At 68.7% G+C, this 19,517-nt stretch overlaps 2 protein-coding genes across 5 annotated transcripts; both read left to right on the top strand.

Moving 5' to 3' along the window:
• The first annotated feature begins 1,365 nt into the window (after window positions 1-1,365).
• Window positions 1,366-12,015, top strand: PPP1R9B (protein phosphatase 1 regulatory subunit 9B). Of its 2 annotated transcripts, XM_050985580.1 has the most exons (10): window positions 1,366-2,655; window positions 4,864-4,996; window positions 5,085-5,205; window positions 5,288-5,392; window positions 5,626-5,761; window positions 5,855-6,007; window positions 6,089-6,142; window positions 6,640-6,869; window positions 8,933-9,029; window positions 11,288-12,003. In XM_050985580.1, exons 1-10 carry the CDS (start codon window positions 1,381-1,383, stop codon window positions 11,339-11,341), a joined length of 2,358 nt encoding a protein of 785 aa, XP_050841537.1. In that variant the 5' UTR covers window positions 1,366-1,380; the 3' UTR covers window positions 11,342-12,003. The 2 variants fall into 2 exon arrangements, with proteins under 2 accessions (XP_050841537.1, XP_050841536.1); XM_050985579.1 differs by having other exon boundaries at window positions 5,626-6,007; window positions 11,288-12,015.
• A 1,229-nt stretch (window positions 12,016-13,244) lies between these two features.
• On the top strand, window positions 13,245-19,499 carry SAMD14 (sterile alpha motif domain containing 14). 3 transcript variants are annotated; one of them, XM_050985583.1, is made up of 9 exons: window positions 13,245-14,065; window positions 15,394-15,530; window positions 16,278-16,536; window positions 16,608-16,695; window positions 17,147-17,221; window positions 17,298-17,454; window positions 18,058-18,165; window positions 18,249-18,404; window positions 19,024-19,499. In XM_050985583.1, exons 1-9 carry the CDS (start codon window positions 14,026-14,028, stop codon window positions 19,177-19,179), a joined length of 1,176 nt encoding a protein of 391 aa, XP_050841540.1. In that variant the 5' UTR covers window positions 13,245-14,025; the 3' UTR covers window positions 19,180-19,499. The 3 variants fall into 3 exon arrangements, with proteins under 3 accessions (XP_050841540.1, XP_050841539.1, XP_050841538.1); XM_050985582.1 differs by having other exon boundaries at window positions 13,245-15,530; XM_050985581.1 differs by having other exon boundaries at window positions 13,245-15,530; window positions 18,249-18,446.
• Window positions 19,500-19,517: the final 18 nt, after the last annotated feature.

Here is a 19,517-nt window from a genome sequence, read left to right as displayed (position 1 = left end):
GAGGGGACAGTGACACATCTGCAGGGTCCTGCTGCCCGTGCGCCTCCCCCACTGGGGACCAGGGGTGTCCCCTGTCCCCCCCCACCACCACGAGCAGGGACCCCAAAACCGCCACGGGGGTGGGGTCTGCCCCCCTCGCCCTCGGACACCCAGGGGAAAGAGAAAAAATGCAAATAATCCCCCCAAAATATCCCCCGTCCGTGCAGAAAGGGGAGGGGGCGCACTGTCCCCACCCTCCGGGCCCTTGTCACACAGTGTCCCCTCCTGCCACCACTGCCAGGGCATGTGCTGCACCTCCGGAGGGGTTGAGGGGGACATCGGGGTCTTGTGGGGACATCGGGGGGGGCTTTGGGGGGGGGCACGGGGAGGGGGAGCAGGGGACAAGTGGGTAAAACTGAGGGGACACAGGGACAGGAGCGGGGACACGGGGACAGGAGCGGGGACACGGGGACAGAGCCAGAAGGGGCACAGGGACAGGATGGGGGACAGGAGTACAAACTGAGGGGACACGGGGATAACGAGGGGGGGGTGTGGGTACAAACCAGGGGGGGATATGGGGACAGGATGGGGGGGACACGGGGACAAACCCTGGGGGATGATGTGGGGAGAGGATGGGGGGGATGGGTACAAATCTGGGGGCTGCAGGGACGAGACTTGAGGGGACACGGGCACAGAGCTGCGGGAGAGATGGGGACAGAACTGGGTGGGGGGGGGACGGGACGACAAGGGGACAGAGCTGGGGGAACACACGGGGACAGAACTGGAGGGGGACGCGGGGACGGAACCGGGGCGGGGGGGGGGGGACACGCGGGGACAGAAGCGGGGGACACGCGGGGACAGAGCCGGGGGGTGGCACCCGCGGCCGAGCAGGCGGGGGGGGGGGGCCCACACTGCACAGCGCGGCCGCCGGGGGGGCCCCGCCGCAGGGAGGGGACCCCGGTGCGGGGCGGGGAGCGGAGCGCACGGTGCCCATGGCCGGGCTGCGGCGGCGGCGGCGGCGCTGAGGCCGAAGCGCGGCTGAGGAAGAGGAAGAGCGAGCGCTGCTCAGACCCAGAGGGCTCTGCGGGCAGCGGGGCGGGCAGAGCGCGGCGGCGGCGGCGGCGGCGGCGGCGGCAGCGGCGGCGGCTCCATCACCGGCGCGCAGAAAGGGGAAGAGGAGGAGGAGGAGGAGCGGGGAAGAAGGAAGGAAGGAAGGAAGGCAGGAAGGAAGAAGCGCCGCGGCGGAGGGGATCCGCGGGATGGCCATGGCCTGACCGGGCCGGGGCAGCGCTGCCCCCCGGCACAGCCCCCCGGCACAGCCCCCCGCCCATGGCGCGGTAGCGGGCGCGGGGCCCGGGGGCAGCGGCGGCGGTGGCGGCGAGCGATGCGGGCGCCGGGACCATGCTGAGGACCGAGGCCGGCGGGGCCGGGGGGGCCCCCTCGGCCGGGGGCGCGGCGGGGGCCGGGGGGCTGCGCAGCGCGTCCCCGCACCGGAACGCCTACGAGGCCACCATCCAGGCCCTGGCGCCCACAAAGGAGGCCGACGGCGAGGATGGCAAGAAGAGCCGCGGGAAGAAGTATGGCTCCAACGTGCATCGGATCAAGAACATGTTCCTGCAGATGGGGACGGCGCCCGGCCCCGAGGGCGCCTGCGACCTGGCCAAGGCCAAGGAGAAGCCGGTGCGCCTGTCCTTGCCCCGCGCTGGCAGCCTGGGCGACGGCGTGGACCAAGGCAGCCTCCTCAAGCTGGGCACCAGCGTCTCGGAGCGCGTCAGCCGCTTCGACTCCAAGCCCGACAAACCCTTCTCCAAGCTGCAGGAGACCCGCAAGATCTTCGAGAGGAGCCCGCAGGAGAAGGCCACCAGCACCAAGCTGCTGCTGCGCAAGGAGCGCGCCGGCTTCCAGGACCGCAAGCTGGACGTGGTGGTGAGGTTCAACGGCAGCACCGAGTCGCTGGATAAGCTGGACGCCGACGCCGTGTCGCCCACCGTGAGCCAGCTGAGCGCCGTCTTCGAGAAGGCCGACCTGAGGAACAACCTGCACAAGGCGCAGGGCCGGGCGGCCGCGCCGCTGGGCGCCAAGGCGGTGGCCAAGAGGCCCAGGGTGTTCACGCCTGGCACCCGCGGCGATGGCACCGGCGATGGGCACGCTGCCCCGGCCCGCGCCCGGCCGCCCGACGAGGAGAAGGCGGCGGGGAAGAGCGGGCGGCCGGCGGAGAAGGAGGCGGTTGCGCCAAGGGTGCAGGAGGTGTGCAAGATCAAGCCCGTGGAGGTGGAGGAGAGCGGAGAGGGCGAGGAGGAGGAGGAGGCGGCGGCGGGTGAAGCGGTGCCCGCGCCCCAACCGGCCAAAGGGGACGAAGGTCCGGCGGCCGCAGCCCCCCGGCCGGACGGGGGCTCGGGGGCGGCCGCGGGCTCGGAGGGCGTCAAGGGCGAGCGGGCGGAGGAGGGCGATGGCTCCGAGGAGGCCAAGAAGGAGGATTTCTCCGAGGCCGACCTGGTGGACATAAGTGCCTACAGCGGGCTCGGGGAGGACTCGGGGGGCAGCGGGCTGGAGGAGGAGGAGGAGGCCGAAGGGCTGTACGAGCCCGAGTCGGGCTGCGTGGAGATCCCGGGGCTGTCTGAGGAAGAGGAGCCCGTGCCCAACCGCAAGATCCAGTTCAGCACGGCCCCCATCCAGGTGAGCCTGGCTGGGCAGGGAGGGAGGGCACCCAGGGTGAGGGGTGGGTGCCAGGGTGAGGGGTACCCCAGGGTGATGGGTACACCAGGGTGAGGGGTATCAGGGTGATGGGCAGCCCAGGGTGATGGAGGCCAGGGTGATGGGTGCCAGGGTGAGGGGCACCCCAGGGTGATGGGTACCAGGGTGAAGGGCACCCCATGGTGATGGGCTGCCCAGGGTGATGGGTGCCAGGGTGATGGGTACCAGGGTGATGGGTGCCAGGGTGATGAGCAGCCTAGACTGCAGTGTGTGACCCCCACACAATCACCCCTTTGGCAGGGATAGAAAAAGGGGCTGGGGGTCTGTGTCTCCATGCCCTGTGTCCCCCATGGGACAGGGCTTCCTGTCCCTGTCCCTGTCCCTGTCCCTGTCCCTGTCCCTGTCCCTGTCCCTGTCCCTGTCCCTGTCCCTGTCCCTGTGCTGGGGGAAGCAGGGCCTGGGCCTGGCTAATGAGCTGGTTAATGAAGGGCCATGCCTGGACCCCCCAGGCTCGGTGTGATGGGGACAGGTGGCACCGGGACCCGCTGTGCTGGGCCAGGCACAGCACCCAGTGCCACCCCCGTGTCGTGCCCAGGCCGGGCCCAAACCGCTCCATATTTTGGGTGGGGATGCCCGAAATGCCCGGAATGGGGCTGGGGCATCCCTCGGGGCCGGGGCTCCTCCCTGCCCGGGGGGTCCCTGGGGACAAAGTGGCCATGGGGGGAGATGTGCCCCTCCCCGTGTGCCCAACGCGGTGCCCAGGACGGTTTCGGGAAGTGGAGGCAGGGAGGAAGGGGAGGAAGGGAGGAAGGGAGGAAGGGGAAGTGCCTCGGCAGCGTGGCCGGGTGGGCGGCATCACCCCCCCCCCCCTTCCCGGCAGGGATCCTGCGGGGTTCGGGGTCCCCACCCGGGATGGGGGGAGGATAAAGGGGCCGTGCAGCTATTTCGGGGTGTTCCCTCCCGCCCGGATCCCCCCGACCGCAGGAGCAGCCGTTGCTTTGTGCCGGAGCCGGGTTATTTTTAGAGCCCGGCCTATATTCTGGCTCTGAGTCAGAGCGGGTGGGTGGCCCCACCTGGGACGGGGGACAACCACTGCCGTGGCCCGGACGGGGGACACTGGTGGCCGTGACCCGGGGGGCTGCAGCCTGAGGGTGGCCTTGGTCCCGTGGGATGCAGCCAGCCCAGCCCTGGGCAAGGTGCTCTGGTCGTGGATGGGATTTTTGGGATACTCTGCTCACCCCATGGATGGGGATTTTGGGGTGCTCTGCTCACGCCATGGATGGGGATTTTGGGGTTCTCTGCTCACCCCATGGATGGGGATTTGGGATGCTCTGCTCACCCCATGGATGGGGATTTTGGGGTTCTCTGCTCACCCCATGGATGGGGATTGGATGCTCTGTTCACCCCATGGATGGGATTTTGGGATGCTCTGCTCACCCCATGGATGGGGTTTTGGGGATGCTCTGCTCACCCCAAAGCCTCTCAGCTGTGAGGGGGCATGTGGGGGTGGGTGGGGTGGACACCCAGGAGTTAGAACACCCCAAATCCCTGCCCGGGTGATGCTGAGCCCCCCAAACCCACTTGGGAGGGGTGGGTGACATTGGGGACCTCCACCCAGCCCAGCAGTAGGGGCACATTCCAGCCCCTTCCCCACTGCAGACCACCCCCCCTCCAATCCCAAATCCCCCAGGACCCAGGGACAGGATGGGGGGCACAGCAGGGGACCTCCCCAGGGCCTTCCTGTGGCCAGGGTGACATCGTTCTGTCCCCTGCCCTGCTCCTCCCTGTCACCCCTGGGTCCTGCCTATCAGTGGGTGTCACCAGGCTTTGTCCCTTGACACTGGGCCCTAATTCCCTTTGTGACCAGGCTTTATCCCGCCGTGTGTGATCCCTAATCCCCTCGAGGGGCCGGGGCCCCTTTGGGGACATCTGCCAGGCCTGGCCAGCCCCTCCCCACAGCCCCCAGGGAGCAGAGCATGGCTCCAGCCTGGGCACAGCAGCCCAGCTCGGCCAGGGAGGCTTTAGGGTGTCCCCTGTGCCACCCTCACCCCCTTTGTCCTCCCCCAGCTCCCCTTCCCTCCATGTCACCATTTGGGGCAGGGGTTCTCCAGGGGCTCGGTCCCACCCCAGCACTCCTGGGGGGCACCTGTGGGGGTTCCCCCCTGGCTGAGCCCTCCCTCGTGCCCTCAGGTGTTCAGCACTTACTCCAACGAGGATTACGACCGCCGCAATGAGGACGTGGATCCCATGGCGGCCTCGGCCGAGTACGAGCTGGAGAAGAGGGTGGAGAGGCTCGACCTGTTCCCCGTGGAGCTGGAGAAAGGTGGGTGCTGCCCCCAAAGCCATCCCTGGCATCCCCAGGGCGGCCTGGAGGTGCCAGCCTGGCAGGACACGGCTCTGTGTGCCCGCAGACTCGGAAGGGCTGGGGATCAGCATCATCGGGATGGGCGCGGGGGCCGACATGGGCCTGGAGAAGTTGGGGATCTTCGTCAAGACGGTGACAGAAGGGGGGGCAGCGCACCGGGACGGCAGGTACGGCTGGGGACAGCGGGGCAGGGGCTGCCAGGGCTGCCCCAGGGCTGGCCAGGAGCTGTGAGCCTGCCCTTGTCCCCAGGATCCAGGTGAACGACCTGATCGTAGAGGTGGATGGCACCAGCCTGGTGGGGGTCACGCAGAGCTTCGCCGCCTCCGTGCTCAGGAACACCAAGGGCCGTGTCCGGTACGAGCCAGGCCTTGGGTGGGGTGGGAGCCCCAAAACCTCCCCCTCCAAACTGTGCTGAACCCTGGGATCCCTGCCCCACAGCCTGTCCCCCCAGAGTGCCACCCTGGTACCCCCCAAAGTGCTCCCAACTCATCCTCGACCCCTGAACCCGCCAGCTCCTGGGAGAGCTGCAGGGGTGTCCCCTGGCTGTGCCCCCCGGGTGTCCCCCCCTGAGCCGTGGTGCCCCCCAGGTTCCTGATCGGGCGGGAGAAGCCGGGGGAGCAGAGCGAGGTGGCACAGCTGATCCAGCAGACGCTGGAGCAGGAGCGGTGGCAGCGCGAGATGATGGAGCAGCGCTACACCCAGTACACCGAGGACGACGAGGAGGTGAGGGGACAGCGCTGCCCGGCGGGGACACGGGCTGGGCGTGGCACGCTGGGTACCCCCCAGGTGCCAACCCCGCCCCTGTGCCTCCCACAGACCGGGGAGTACGCCACGGATGAGGAGGAGGAGATGAGCCCCATGTTCCCCAGCGGGGAGATGGCCATCGAGGTGTTCGAGCTGGCCGAGAACGAGGACACGCTGTCCCCCGTGGAGATGGACCCCGAGAAGCTGGTGCACAAGTTCAAGGAGGTGAGGAGGGGCTGGGAGAGGGCAGGGGGTGCTCACCCTGGGGGCTGTGCCCACCCCGTGCTCACCCTGGCTCTCCCACAGCTCCAGATCAAACACGCCGTGACCGAGGCTGAGATCCAGCAGCTCAAGAGGAAGGTGAGGGGGGGTCCTGGCTGCCCGGGGGTGGGGGGACACCCTGACAGCTGCCCTGGCACCCTGAATGTCCTTCTCCACCTGCCCTGCATGGGCCATTCCACATCCTGCCATGTTCTGCCTGTCACCTGGCTGTGCCATGTCCTACCTGTCACCTGGCTGTGCCATGTCATGGCATGCTGTGCCATGTCCCATCCCTTGGCTGTGCCTCCCTGTCTGTGCTGTGACCCATCCCCTGGTTGTGCCATGTCCTGCCTGTCACCTGTCTGTGCCATGTCATGCCATGCTGCACCATGTCCCATCCCCTGGCTGTGCCTCCCTGGCTGTGCCATGTCCCATCCCCTGGCTGTGCCATGTCCCATCCCTGGCCGTGCCATGTCCCATCCCCTGGCTGTGCCATGTCCCATCCTGGCTGTGCCATGTCCCATCCCCATGGCTGTGCCATGTCCCACCCCACCCCCTGGCTGTGCCACACCCTGTGGTGACACCGCTGTCCCCAGCTGCAGTGCCTGGAGCAGGAGAAGGCACGCTGGAGGGCCGAGAAGGCCCAGCTGGAGCAGAGCGTGGAGGAGAACAAGGAGCGCATGGAGAAGCTGGAGGGTTACTGGATGGAGGCCCAGAACCTGTGCCAGGCCGTGGACGAGCACCTCAAGGAGACCCAGGCCCAGTACCAGACCCTGGAGCGCAAGTACAGCAAGGCCAAGCGGCTCATCAAGGAGTACCAGCAGAAGTGAGGGCAGCTCCCGGTGTCCCCTCGGGAAGGGACCTGTCCCCAGGGTGTCACACCCCGACCCGGGCATCCCTGTCCCTGGGCACAGACCGTGCCACTGGGCTGAGCCATCCCCTGGCCGTGGGTCCATCCCTGGCTGTGGGTCCATCCCTGGCTGTGGGTCCATCCCTGGCCGTGGGTCCATCCCTGGCTGTGGGTCCATCCTTGGCTGTGGGTCCATCCTTGGCTGTGGGTCCATCCTTGGCTGTGGGTCCATCCTTGGCTGTGGGTCCATCCCCTGACCGTGGGTCCATCCTGGCTGTGGGTCCATCCTTGGCCGTGGGTCCATCCCCTGACCGTGGGTCCATCCCTGGCCGTGGGTCCATCCCTGGCTGTGGGTCCATCCCTGGCCGTGGGTCCATCCCTGGCCGTGGGTCCATCCCCTGACCGTGGGTCCATCCCCTGACCGTGGGTCCATCCCTGGCCGTGCATCCATCCCCTGGCCGTGGGTCTATCCCCTGACGTGGGTCCATCCCTGGCCGTGCATCCATCCCTGGGCCGTGGGTCCATCCCCTGGCCATGGGTCCATCTCTGGCTGTGGGTCCATCCTTGGCTATGCATCCATCCCCTGGCCGTGGGTCCATCCCTGGCTGTGGGTCCATCCCTGGCCGTGGGTCCATCCCTGGCCGTGGGTCCATCGCTAGCCGTGGGTCCATCCCTGGCTGTGGGTCCATCCCCTGACCGTGGGTCCATCCCCTGACCGTGGGTCCATCCCTGGCGTCATCCTGGCCGTGGGTCTATCCCTGGGCTGTGGGTCGATCCCCTGGCCGTGAGTCCATCCCCTGGCTGTGGGTCCATCCTTGGCTGTGCATCCATCCCTGGCCGTGGGTCCATCCCCTGGCCATGGGTCCATCTCTGGCTGTGGGTCCATCCTTGGCTATGCATCCATCCCCTGGCCGTGGGTCCATCTCTGGCTGTGGGTCCATCCTGGCTGTGGGTCCATCCCCTGGCCGTGGGTCCATCCTGGCTGTGGGTCCATCCCTGGCCGTGGGTCCATCCTTGGCTGTGGGTCCATCCCTGGCCATGGGTCCATCTCTGGCTGTGGGTCCATCCCTGGCTGTGGGTCCATCCCTGGCTGTGGGTCCATCCTGGCTGTGGGTCCATCCCCTGGCCGTGGGTCCATCCTGGCTGTGGTCATCCCTGGCCGTGGGTCCATCCCCTGGCCGTGGGTCCATCCTTGGCCGTGGGTCCATCCCTGGCTGTGGGTCCATCCTGGCTGTGGGTCCATCCTTGGCTGTGGGTCCATCCCTGGCTGTGGGTCCATCCCTGGCTGTGGGTCCATCCCTGGCTGTGGGTCCATCCCCTGGCCGTGGGTCCATCCTTGGCTGTGGGTCCATCCTGCTGGGGTCCATCCCCTGGCGTGGTCCATCCTGCTGGGTCCATCCCTGCGTGGGTCCATCCTGGCTGTGGGTCCATCCCTGGCTGTGGGTCCATCCCTGGCTGTGGGTCCATCCCCTGGGCTGTGGGTCCATTCCCTGGACACCAGACCCTCCCCAGTCATCCCCTGTCCCTGTGCCCTTGGTGTGGAGCCCTCGAGGGGCTCTGACCCCTCCCTGGCACCCTCTGTCCCTGGGCACAGACTGTCCTTCAGGCAGGGACACATCCCTGAGGTGCCAAATCCTCCCTGGGCACCCTCTGGCTCTGGGCATGGACCTTCCCTGGGCGTGGGCTCACCCCTGGGGAACCAACTCCTTCCCCTTGACTCAGACCCATCCCTGGGGCGCCAAATCCTTCTGGGCACCCTTTTTCCCTTGGCAGGGCCCTTCCCTGTGGCACGGATCCATTTTGGACTGGCACAGAGCTTTGAGCTCCCTTCCGAGCCCAACCCTTCCAAGATCCCATGATCCGCGGGGCACCAGCTCCTTCCTGAGCACCCCTGGGCATTGCCCATCCTCTGGGACAACCCCGGGCACCCCAACCCACCCAGCAGGGTCCTGCCCTGGCACCCAAACCCCGGGGGTCCCCCTGGCACGTGCCATGGCTGCGGGGACGGGCACCCAAGATGGAGTTCCACTCCTCCCCAGGGAGATCGAGTTCCTGAAGAAGGAGACGGCGCAGCGGCGGGTGCTGGAGGAGTCGGAGCTGGCGCACAAGGAGGAGATGGAGAAGCTGCAGGAGAAGGTGGGCACGGGGCGCCGGGACGCGGGATGTCCCTGACCCCCCCGCCGGCCCCGCCCGGCCCCACCCGGCCCCGCCGCGCCAGCGATGGATCCCGGGATCTGCCCGGCCGCCGCGCCAGCGATGGATCCCGGGGATCTGCTCGGCCGCCGCGCCAGCGATGGATCCCGGGGATCTGCTCGGCCGCCGCGCCCCGCCGGCCGGCCCCGGAGCTCCGGACTGAGCCACGGATCCCGCGCCGCACCGTGGGGGATCTGCTCCCACCGGACCCTGCTCCCGCCGCCGGATCTGCTCGGGATCTGCTCGGGATCTGCTCGGGATCTGCTCGGGCGCCCCGAGCCTCCTCCCGGGCCTGGATCCTGCTCTGGATCGCAGCGGATCTGCCCGAATTCCAGCTCTGGGGCCTGCCGTGCCCTAAGGGGCGAGAGGGATCTCCCCGGGCAGTGGATCCCGGCCGCGCACGGGGGATCCGGGGGATCCCGGTGACCAGAACCGAGCCCAGGGGATCTGGGGGATCCCGGTGACCAGAACCGAGCCCGGGGGATCCGCGGGGTCCCGGTGACCAGAACAAAGCCCGGGGGATTCACAGGATCCCGGTGACCAGAACCGAGCCCAGGGGATCCAGGAGATCCCCGTGACCAGAACCGAGCCCAGGGGATCTGGGGGATCCTGGTGACCAGAACTGAGCCCAAGGGATCCGTGGGATCCCGGTGACCAGAACCAAGCCTGGGGGATCTGGGGGATCCTGGTGACCAGCACTGATCGAGCACGGGGGATCCAGGGGATCCCAAATGATCCCAGTGGCTGGCACCGCAGGGATTCGTGGGGTCCCAGTGACTGACACTGAGCCTGGGGGATCCCAAAGGATCCCAAAGGATCCCAAAGGATCCCAGTGCCTGGCACCGCACACAGGGGATCCACAGGGTCCCGGTGACAAGAACCAAGCCCGGGGGATTCACGGGATCCCGGTGACCTGCGCTGAGCGCGGGGGATCCAGGGGATCCCAAAGGATCCCAGTGACTGGCCCCGAGCACAAGGGATCCCAAAGGATCCCGGTGACCAGAACCGAGCCCGGGGGATCCACGGGGTTCCGGTGACCAGAACCGAGCCCGGGGGATCCACGGGGTTCCGGTGACCAGAACCGAGCCCGGGAGATCCACGGGGTTCCGGTGACCAGAACCGAGCCTAGGGGATCCGTGGGGTCCCGGTGACCAGAACTGAGCCCGGGGGATCCGTGGGGTCCCGGTGACCATCGCCGAGCACGGGGCCCAGCGCGCTCCCGTTGGGATCCCATGCTGGTCATGCTGGATCCCCCACGTGTCCTGCGGGGCCAAGCGGATCCCCCGGGGCCAGCAGATCCCAAAGGATCCCACCCGCGGGGGTCACGGGGGAGGGGCCGGCCCTGCCCGGCCGGGGGGCACCAGGGCACAGCGGGGAGGTCCCCAACACCCAGCAGAGCCCACCCACCCCCCCCCACTCAGCCACCTCCATCACCCCCAAAATGTCCCCTGGCATCACACAGAGACTCACCCAGCACCTGCCTGCAGCCCCCTGCCCATCCCAGCCCATCCCCGTGTGCCCCCCGTGTGCCCCCAGTCCTCCCCTGCGTGTCCCCCAGCCACCCCGTGTGTCCCCCAGCCACCCCCATGTGTCCCTCAGCCACCCCCGTGTGTCCCCCAGCCACCCCCGTGTGCCCCCCAGTCCCCCCCGTGTGTCCCCCAGTCACCCCCATGTGTCCCCAGCCACCCCAGTGTGTCCCCCAGCCACCCCATGTGTCCCCCAGCCACCCCCATGTGTCCCCCAGTCCCCCCCGTGTGTCCCCAGTCCCCCCCGTGTGTCCCCCAGCCACCCCCGTGTGTCCCCCAGCCACCCCAGTGTGTCCCCCAGTCACCCCCGTGTGTCCCCCAGTCACCCCCATGTGTCCCCCCAGTTACCCCCAGTCACCCCCATGTGTCCCCCCAGTCATCCCTGTGTCCCCATCTGCCCCCCACGTGTCCCTCAGTCCCCCCTGTCCCCCACCTCCCATCTCTGTGCCCCATCCCCATGTTCCATGTCCCCCCTGTGTCACCCCCCCGTGTCCCCACCATGTCCTGCCCCCCTTGTCCCGTCTGCCCCCCCCCCCCCATCTCCCTGTCCCCGTGGCTGTACGCTCCCCCCGTGTCCCCCCCGCCCATCACACGTCCCCGTGCGTGTCCCCGTGTCCCCCCCACCCCGGTGTGTGTCCCCCCCCGCTGAGACCTGTCCCCTTTGCTGTTTTTCAGATCTCCGAACTGGAGGCCAAGCTGCAGACTTTGAAAAATTCCAACCCGACCTAAACCACCCTCAAACCGCAGCGATCCTGGGGGGGGCCCCTCCCCACCCCGGCCCTGCCCCCTCCCCTTCCCAGCCCTTCCCCGGGGGGAGGGGGGGGGGGTGAGACCCCGCCAAGGCCTCCTGGTGCCCCCCACCCCCCTCGGGGGCACGAACGGTGGGGGGGGCTCGGGGGGGACACCCCGCGTTCGTGTCTGTGTCCAGTGTGAGTCTCGTGGTGACGTGATGGACCCGCGGGGGGGGGCGCGGGCCCCCCCAGGCCTCCCCCTCCCCCTCGACGTGACCCCCCCCCCCGACCCCGGACACAGCACCTGGCTGGACGCTGGGGGGGGGGGACACAGGACAATGTCCCGCCCCCACCCCAAATGTGAGCCATGCTGGGGGGGAACGCTGGGAGCCCCCCCAGACCCAGCTCCTTCTCTTGGGACTCACCGGAGCACGGCCGGGGGGGGCCTCTGCCCCCCGAGCCCCCCCCCCACGGACTCACCCCCAGCCCCACATCGAGGTGACCCCGGGACCATCGCCATGGGGGGGGGGACCCCGAGTGTCCCCCTCGACCCCCTCAGTGCCACCATCGCCGGGCAGGGGGGGACCCCCGAGCCTTTGCCAACCCCGCAGGGGATGGGGGGGCACCAGCCCCGCTGCCCCCCCCCGCCAACGCCCCCCACCCCCCAGCCCGGGGCTTTCGCCTTCCCCGGGTGGGGGGGACACACACAGGGGGGGGGGTCCCCTCTGGGGTGGGGGTGATGCTCCCACCCCCTCACCTGTAAATAACCCCCCCCCCAAAAAAAATCACAGCATTTCTCTGGGGCTGGGACACCCCCCCAACCTCCGGCCGCCCCCAGCCGGGCCGGGGGGGTCCCGCCCTTTGATTTTCATTTCTATTTTGCCCCCCCCCCCCCGCCCCCGAGTCTCCGACAGTAACTGGATGTGGGGGCAACTGGGAGCCAGAGCTGGTTATACTGGGAAGGGGAGGCGGGGGGGGGGTCGCGTGGGGTGGGGGGCGGGGCTGGGGGGTCCGACTGGATTGGAGCCACTTCGGGGAGGGGGGGAGGGGGCTATTTAAGGGGAGGGGGGGTTTTCCGGGGAGCGCGAGCCCCGGGGGGGGGGCCGGGGTTATTTAATCTCACACGTGTACCTGTGGGTGTATATACTATATATAATGTACCTATGTACGCAGCGCTCCCGCTCTCCGCGCCCGCCGCGACCCCCGCCCCAAAAACGCGGGCTCGGCCTCGCCCCCCGCCTCCTTCTGTCGGGGGAAGGGGGGGCACCGGGAAGGGGTGGGGGGGGGGCGGTGTGGGGAATAATTTGGGGTGGTGGGAAGGGGTGGGGGGCGCTGGGGAGGGTGAGAATTGGGGGCATTGAGGGGGGGATTGGCAGGGATTTGGGGTGGTGGGAAGAAGTGGGGGGGGCAGAGGGGAGTGGGCAGGGTGGGGGACACTGGGGGGGACTGGAGGGCACTGGGGGGGGGGGTGCACTGGGAGGAGCCCCTGGGCTGGGGGACACTGGGGGACGGTGGCACCGCTGTGCCCGTGTCCCGCCGGTCGCTGTCCCTTCAGCACCGCCGCGCGCGCGTCCCTCGGTGCCCGGTGTCGCCGTGCCCTCGGTGCCCCCCGGCGCTGTCCCTTCAGCACCCCGCGTGCGTTCGCTGTCCCTCGGGTCCCGGTGTCCCCATCCCCGGTGTCCGTTCAGCACCGGGCTCGTTCCGGGCGGGGCAGACCCCGCCCCCGCCGCCCCCGCCGTTTCCGGGTTCCTGTGCCCCCCCCCCGCGGCCCCCGGCCCGGCGGGGCGGCTCGGCAGCGCCCTCCGCTCCCACCGGCCCCAGCACCGGCCCGGCCCCGAGCCCGGCCCGGCCCGGCCCGGCGGGAGGCGACCGGGGGCGATCAGGATGCCCCAGGAGCGCGGGTGAGTGGGGAGGGGGGGATCGGGCAGGGCGTCACCCCTGGACAGCGGCCCCGGTACGGTCCCGGTACAGCCTCGGTACAGCCCCAGCTCCCGGTACAGCCTCGGTACATCCCCAGCCCCCGGTACAGCTCCCGTTACAGCCGCCGGTAGAGCGCCCGGTAGTGCCCCGTTACAGCCTCGGTACAGCCCCCGTTACAGCCCCGGTACAGCCCCGGTAATGCCACAGCTCCCGGTACAGCCCCGGTACAGCCTTGGTACAGCTCCCGGTACAGCCCCGGTAATGCCACAGCTCCCGGTAAAGCCCCGGTACATCCCGGTAGCTCCCCTCCCCCGGGACAGCCCCATCCTCTCGGTTCGATATTCCCGGTCCGGACTTATTCCCGGTCCGGCATTCCCGGTCCAGCCCCACCCCAGGGACACCATTCCCGGTCCAGCCCACCGGTACCGGCCCTCTCCGGGCTGGTCTTCCCCCCCCCCTCCCGCCGATGCTGCCGAACCCCGAGGAGCCCCCACCCCGAGACTCCCCGAGCACCGGGGGGCGGGGGGGGTTTAACCCTTTCCTGGACGCTCTGCAGTGGGGGTGCCCAGCCCCCCGTCCCGCGGGACACGAGAGGCACAGAGGGGCTGGTCCCTCCCCTGAGTGTCCCCTCTGTCCCCAGCCCTGTCTCACCATGTCGGTCTGTCCCTCCCCCTGAGTGTCCCCTCTGTCCCCAGCCCTGTCTCACCATATCGGTCTGTCCCTCCCCTTGAGTGTCCCCTCTGTCCCCAGCCCTGTCTCACCATGTCGGTCTCCAAGCTGCAGGACACGGACGAGGTTTTTGGTGAGTTCCTGAGGGGGGGCCTGGGGTGCAGAACCCCCCGAGGGGTGCAGAGCCACCCGTGGGTCCCCACCCACCCTCGGTGTCCTCCCGTGTCTGGGCTTGGGGACAGTGTGTGCTTGGGGACACGAGGATGTGCGTGGGGAAGGGGACATGGGGACACACATAAGGGTGTGGGGGTGACAAAGATATGGGGACACGTCCAGGGCACACAGGAATGGGGGTCGAGGGGCACAGGGGTGACAGGGACGTGGGGACACAGCAGGGACGTGGCCCAGAGCCACCCCTCGGGTGGGGTTGGGGTGCAGGGCTCAGAGCAGGGTGGGGATATTGGGGGGATCCCTGTGGGACCTGGACAAAGAGTGTCCCCCCCCGGGGTGACAGGGACACTCTGTCCTCAGGGTCACCCACTCCTCTGTCCCCATGCTGGGCCATCTCTTTGAACACTTCTCTCTGTCCCTCTGTCCCCTGTCCTGCCCCACCGGGGTGCCCCATCCATGTCCCCAATGCTCCCCTCTCCTTGTGCCCCCTCCCGTTTTCCTGGGACCACACACCTGCCCTGTCCCTGTCCCCATCCCTGTCCCTGTTCCCATCCCTGTCCCTGTCCCTCTGTCCCCTGTCTGCTGGGCTGGCCTTCCCTGTGTGTCCACCTGCCTCCAACGCTTCCCTGTCCCCTCCTCCCTGCTTATCCCTCCCTCCAACCATCATCCGTCCATCTGTCCATCCGTCCATCCATCCATCCATCCATCCATCCATCCATCCATCCATCCATCCATCCATCCATCCATCCATCCACCATCCATCATCCGTCCATCCATCCATCCGTCCATCCATCATCCATCCATCATCCATCCCTCCATCCATCCATCCATCCGTCCATCCATCCGTCCATCATCCGTCCATCATCCGTCCATCCATCATCCATCCATCCGTCTATCCATCCATCGTCCATCCCTCCATCCATCCATCCATCCATCCATCCATCCATCCATCCATCCATCCATCCATCCATCCATCCATCCATCCATCCCTCCATCCATCCATCCATCCATCCATCCATCCATCCATCCATCCATCCGTCCATCCATCCATCCATCCATCATCCCTCCATCCATCCATCCATCCATCCATCCATCCATCCATCCATCCATCCATCCATCCATCCATCCATCCCTCCATGTCCGTCCATCCCTCCATGTCCATCCCTCTGTCTACCCCCACCTTCCCGCTCTCTCCCACCCCACGCCACCTCGCTGTCCGTGTGTCCGTCCGTCCGTCTCTCTCTGCCCCGGTGTCTCTTTCACTGCCAGATTTTACCGCTGTGGTTCCAGAGACGCCGCGCTTGGACAGCAGCCTGCACAAGGCCCGCGCCCGGCTCCTGGCCCGCGGCCGCCGCCAGCGGCCCTCGCGCTCCCGCCTGCGCGACAGTGCCAGCTCCACCGAGGGCGACGAGGGGCCCGAGGCCACGGTGAGACAGGGACAGCGGGGCTGGGGGCACGGGGACTGGGGACAGCGGGGATGGGGGGCATGGGGACTGGGGACAGCGGGGATGGGGGGGCACAGGGATTGGGGACACAGGGATGAGGGGTCACAGGGATTGGGGACAGTGGGGATGGACCCAGGGGACAGCGGGGATGGGGGGCACAGGGAACGGGGACACCAGGGGTAGACTCAGGGGACACAGGGGCTGGGGACACCAGGGATTGGGGACACCAGGGATGGACTTGAGGGAATGCCAGGGCTGGGGGGACACAGGAATTGGAGATACCAGGGATGGACTCAGGGGACAGCGGGGATGGGGGGACACAGGGACTGGGGACACCAGGGGTGGACTTGGGGGACATCAAGGGCTGGGGGTGTCACAGGGACTGGGGACACCAAGGACAGGCCTGGGGGGCACCATGGACACCAAAGATGTTCTTGGGGGATGCCAGGGCTGGGTTGTCACAGGGACTGGGGACACCAGGGATGGACTCAGGAGACACTGGGGCTGCGGGGACACAGGGACTGGGGACACCAGGAATGGACTCAGGGCATGCCAGGGCTGGGGGTGTCACAGGGATTGGGGACACCAGGGACCCTAGGGAGAGGCCTGGGGGGCACCGTGGGCACCAAGGATGGCTTGGGGGATGCCGTGTTTAGGGGCAGGGGAGGTGGCCCAGGGGACAACCCCAGGGGGCTGCAGGGCTCTGACCCCCTGCCCGTGCCACCGCAGGGCACTGAGGGCGAGGGCAGCCCCCCGACCCCCTCGCCCTTCTCCCGCACCGACGGCTTCTCCTTCGAGCCGGGGGTGGCACGGCCAGGCCTGGGGGACCCCCCGGCCCCCACGCCCCCCCTCAGCCGCTACCGGCCCCTCACCAACACCCCGTCCCAGGAGGGGCTCTCGGGCCCCCCCGCGCCCCAGTCCTGCCCCAGCTCCGACAGCTCCCCCGGCTTCGCCCGCCGAGACCCCCGGCCCCGGCAGCACAGCGAAGGTGAGACCCCCCCGAGCCCCTGGGGACACCTGCAGGGGACAGCGGGTGACAGCCTGGTGCCACCCCTGCAGATGACAGCCGGGACATGAGCCCCCCCTCGCCCGCCAGCCCAACCGTGGGGCTCGATAAGAAAACACGGAGGAAGTTCTTGGATTTGGGGTGAGAGTTGGCCCTGGGCAGGGACAGGGAGGGGACAGAGGGGGACAGGGGGAGGGAGGGAGGGAGGGAGAGGGACAGGGGGATGGATGGATGGATGGATGGATGGATGGATGGATGGATGGATGGATGGATGGATGGATGGATGGATGGATGGATGGATGGATGGATGGAGGGATGGAAGGACGCACAGACGGATGGATGATGGATGGATTGATGAGGGATGGATGGATGGATGGATGGATGGATGGATGGATGGATGGATGGATGGATGGATGGAGGACTGGATGGATGGAGTGATGGATGGATGGATGGATGGATGGATGGATGGATGGATGGATGGATGGATGGATGGATGGATGGATGGATGGATGGATGGATGGATGATGGATGGACAGATGGACGAAGGGGGATCCTGGTGCCCCAGCCATCAGATCACCACCCCTGTCCCCAGGGTGACCCTGCGCCGGGCGTCCTCTGGGAAGAGCCGCAAGGAGAAGAGCAGCAACCGCCTGTCCATGGGCAGCAGGTGAGGGACTGCCCCGGGACAGGGGGACAGCCTGGGGACAGCCTGGGGACACCTCCTGACCCTGCTCTGTCCCCAGGGAGGCAGCGGAGGGGCCCGGCCGCCCCTCGGGGTCCCCGTTCCTGCCCTTCTCCTGGTTCTCAGACAGCGCCAGGGGCTGGGGCTCGCCCGGCCCCGCGTCCCCCGCGGGCTCCCCCCGGCACGAGGGGCTCAGCCCCGCCAAATCTGCCTCACAGGTGAGCCCCGGCCCTGGGCACGGGCCTGGGGACCCCACGGGCTCTAAGAGAGGGGTGACACCAGCTCTGGGGACAGGGGACAAAGCCCCATAGGGTCAGGGAAAAATAGGGAGAGGACTCGATGCCCCACGGGGTCAGGGGGGCTTTGTGGGGGTGTCAAAGCCCTGCAGAGTCAGGACAGGTATTGGGGGTGTCCTTTAGGGTCGGGGTGGCTTTAGGGAATTCAACACTCTGAGGGGTCTGGCAGCCAACTGGGGGGCTGCAGGGGGTCGCTGGGGGCTGTGGGGTGGCTCTGGGGGTTGCTGGGGGCTGTGGGGTGGCTCTGGAGGTCACTGGGGGCTGTGGGGGGGCTCTTGGGGTTGCTGGGGTGGCTCTGGATGTCACTGGGGTCTGTGAGGTGGCTCTGGGGGCTGTGGGGTGGCTCTGGGGGGGTCGCTGGGGTGGCTCTGGGGGTCACTGGGGGCTGTGGGGTGGCTGGGGTGGCTGGGGGTCACTGCGGGCTCGGAGTCCTGGGGCGTGGGGTGGCTCTGGGGGTCACTGGGAGCTGTGGAGTGGCTCTGGGATGGCTCTGGGGGTCCAGCCTTGCCCCTCCCGCTGCCCCAGGACTCCGAGCTGAGCGAGGATTCACCACCATCCAGCGCCAGCCCCCACCTGCCCGGCCCCCCCAAGTGCTCCTACCCCTACCACACCCTGTCCCAGTCCTCGGACGAGGTGAGAGCGGCGCGGGGGGCGCGGGGCGGGGGCTGTCCCCCCCCCAGGTGGCCCGGGGACCCCCGGCTGACCCCCGTGCGCAGCTGCTGGAGGAGCCGGCGGGCGCGGCCGCGGGCTGGACGTGCGGCCAGGTGGGGCAGTGGCTGCAGAGCCTGGGCCTGGAGCGCTACGTGCGGGAATTCGCGGAGCGCGGCGTGGACGGGCCCCGCCTGCTGCTCCTCGATGGGGCCAAGCTCAAGGTGCGGGGCCGGGGGGTCTCCAGGGGCCCCAAAAGATGGAGGGTGAGAGGTTCTGGGTGCTCCAGGGGGGATTCCGTGGGGCAGGAAGGGCTGGGATGGTTCGGGGTGCTCCAAATCCGTGGGGCAGGAAGGGCTGGGAGGGGTTCGGGGTGCCCCAATTCCGTGGGGCAGGAAGGTTCGGGGTACCCCAATTCCGTGGGGCAGGAAGGGCTGGGATACTTCAGGGTGCTCCAAATCCATGGGGCACAAAGGGCTGGGAGGGGTCGGGGTACCCCAATTCCGTGGGGCAGGAAGGGCTGGGAGGGTTCGGGGTACCCCAATGGGGGATTCCATGGGGCAGAAAGGTCTGGGAGGGGTTCGGGGTGCCCCAATTCCGTGGGGCAGGAAGGTCTGGGATGGGTCGGGGTGCCCCAATTCCGTGGGGCAGGAAGGTCTGGGAGGGTTCGGGGTACCCCAAATTGGGTTTCCGTGGGTATCCGTGGGGAGGCCCCGGGTACCCCAAGGGAGGATCCCAAGGGAGGGACGGGCGGTTCTGGGAACCCCAAGGAGCCGCTGTGCCGGGAGGGTCCCGGGGGTCAGGGGGCGCGGGGGTGTCCGTGCCCAGCCCGCGGTGCCGCAGGCGCTGGGCGTGGGCAGCTCCCAGGACCGCGCGGTGCTCAAGCGGCGGCTGAAGGAGCTGAGCCTGGCGGCCGAGCGGGAGCGCAAGGCCCGGGAGAAGGCGGACAAGCAGCGGGACAAGCAGAAGAAGAAGGACCAGGAGCAGCGGAGGAGCTGAAAACCGGCGGGTCCCGCACCCTTTCCCCACCCACAGCCCCCCGGGACACACCTCGGGGACACGGGGCACGGCCAAGGGACAGCGGGGCCGGGCCCGGAGCAACACCTGCCCCCGCCCCCGGTTCCAGCCGCCACCTCCCCGCCCGGCCCGGCCCCCCCCGGGCCCTTTTCCGGATGCAGAGGGCACTCGGGACACCCCCAGCCCGTCCTGCCACCCCCACCTGTCACCACCCCCGAGGGGGCCCAGCGGCCTCCCCACCCAGCACCCCTGGCACAGGAGGGGACAGGGCATGACCCGACCCCCTCCACACACGGGCACCCCCAAACTGGGGGCAGGGA

The sequence above is a fragment of the Serinus canaria genome, chromosome 27 (genome assembly GCF_022539315.1).
Source record: "Serinus canaria isolate serCan28SL12 chromosome 27, serCan2020, whole genome shotgun sequence".
Taxonomy (NCBI): domain Eukaryota; kingdom Metazoa; phylum Chordata; class Aves; order Passeriformes; family Fringillidae; genus Serinus; species Serinus canaria.
This window is presented reverse-complemented; position numbering and strand designations above follow the sequence as displayed.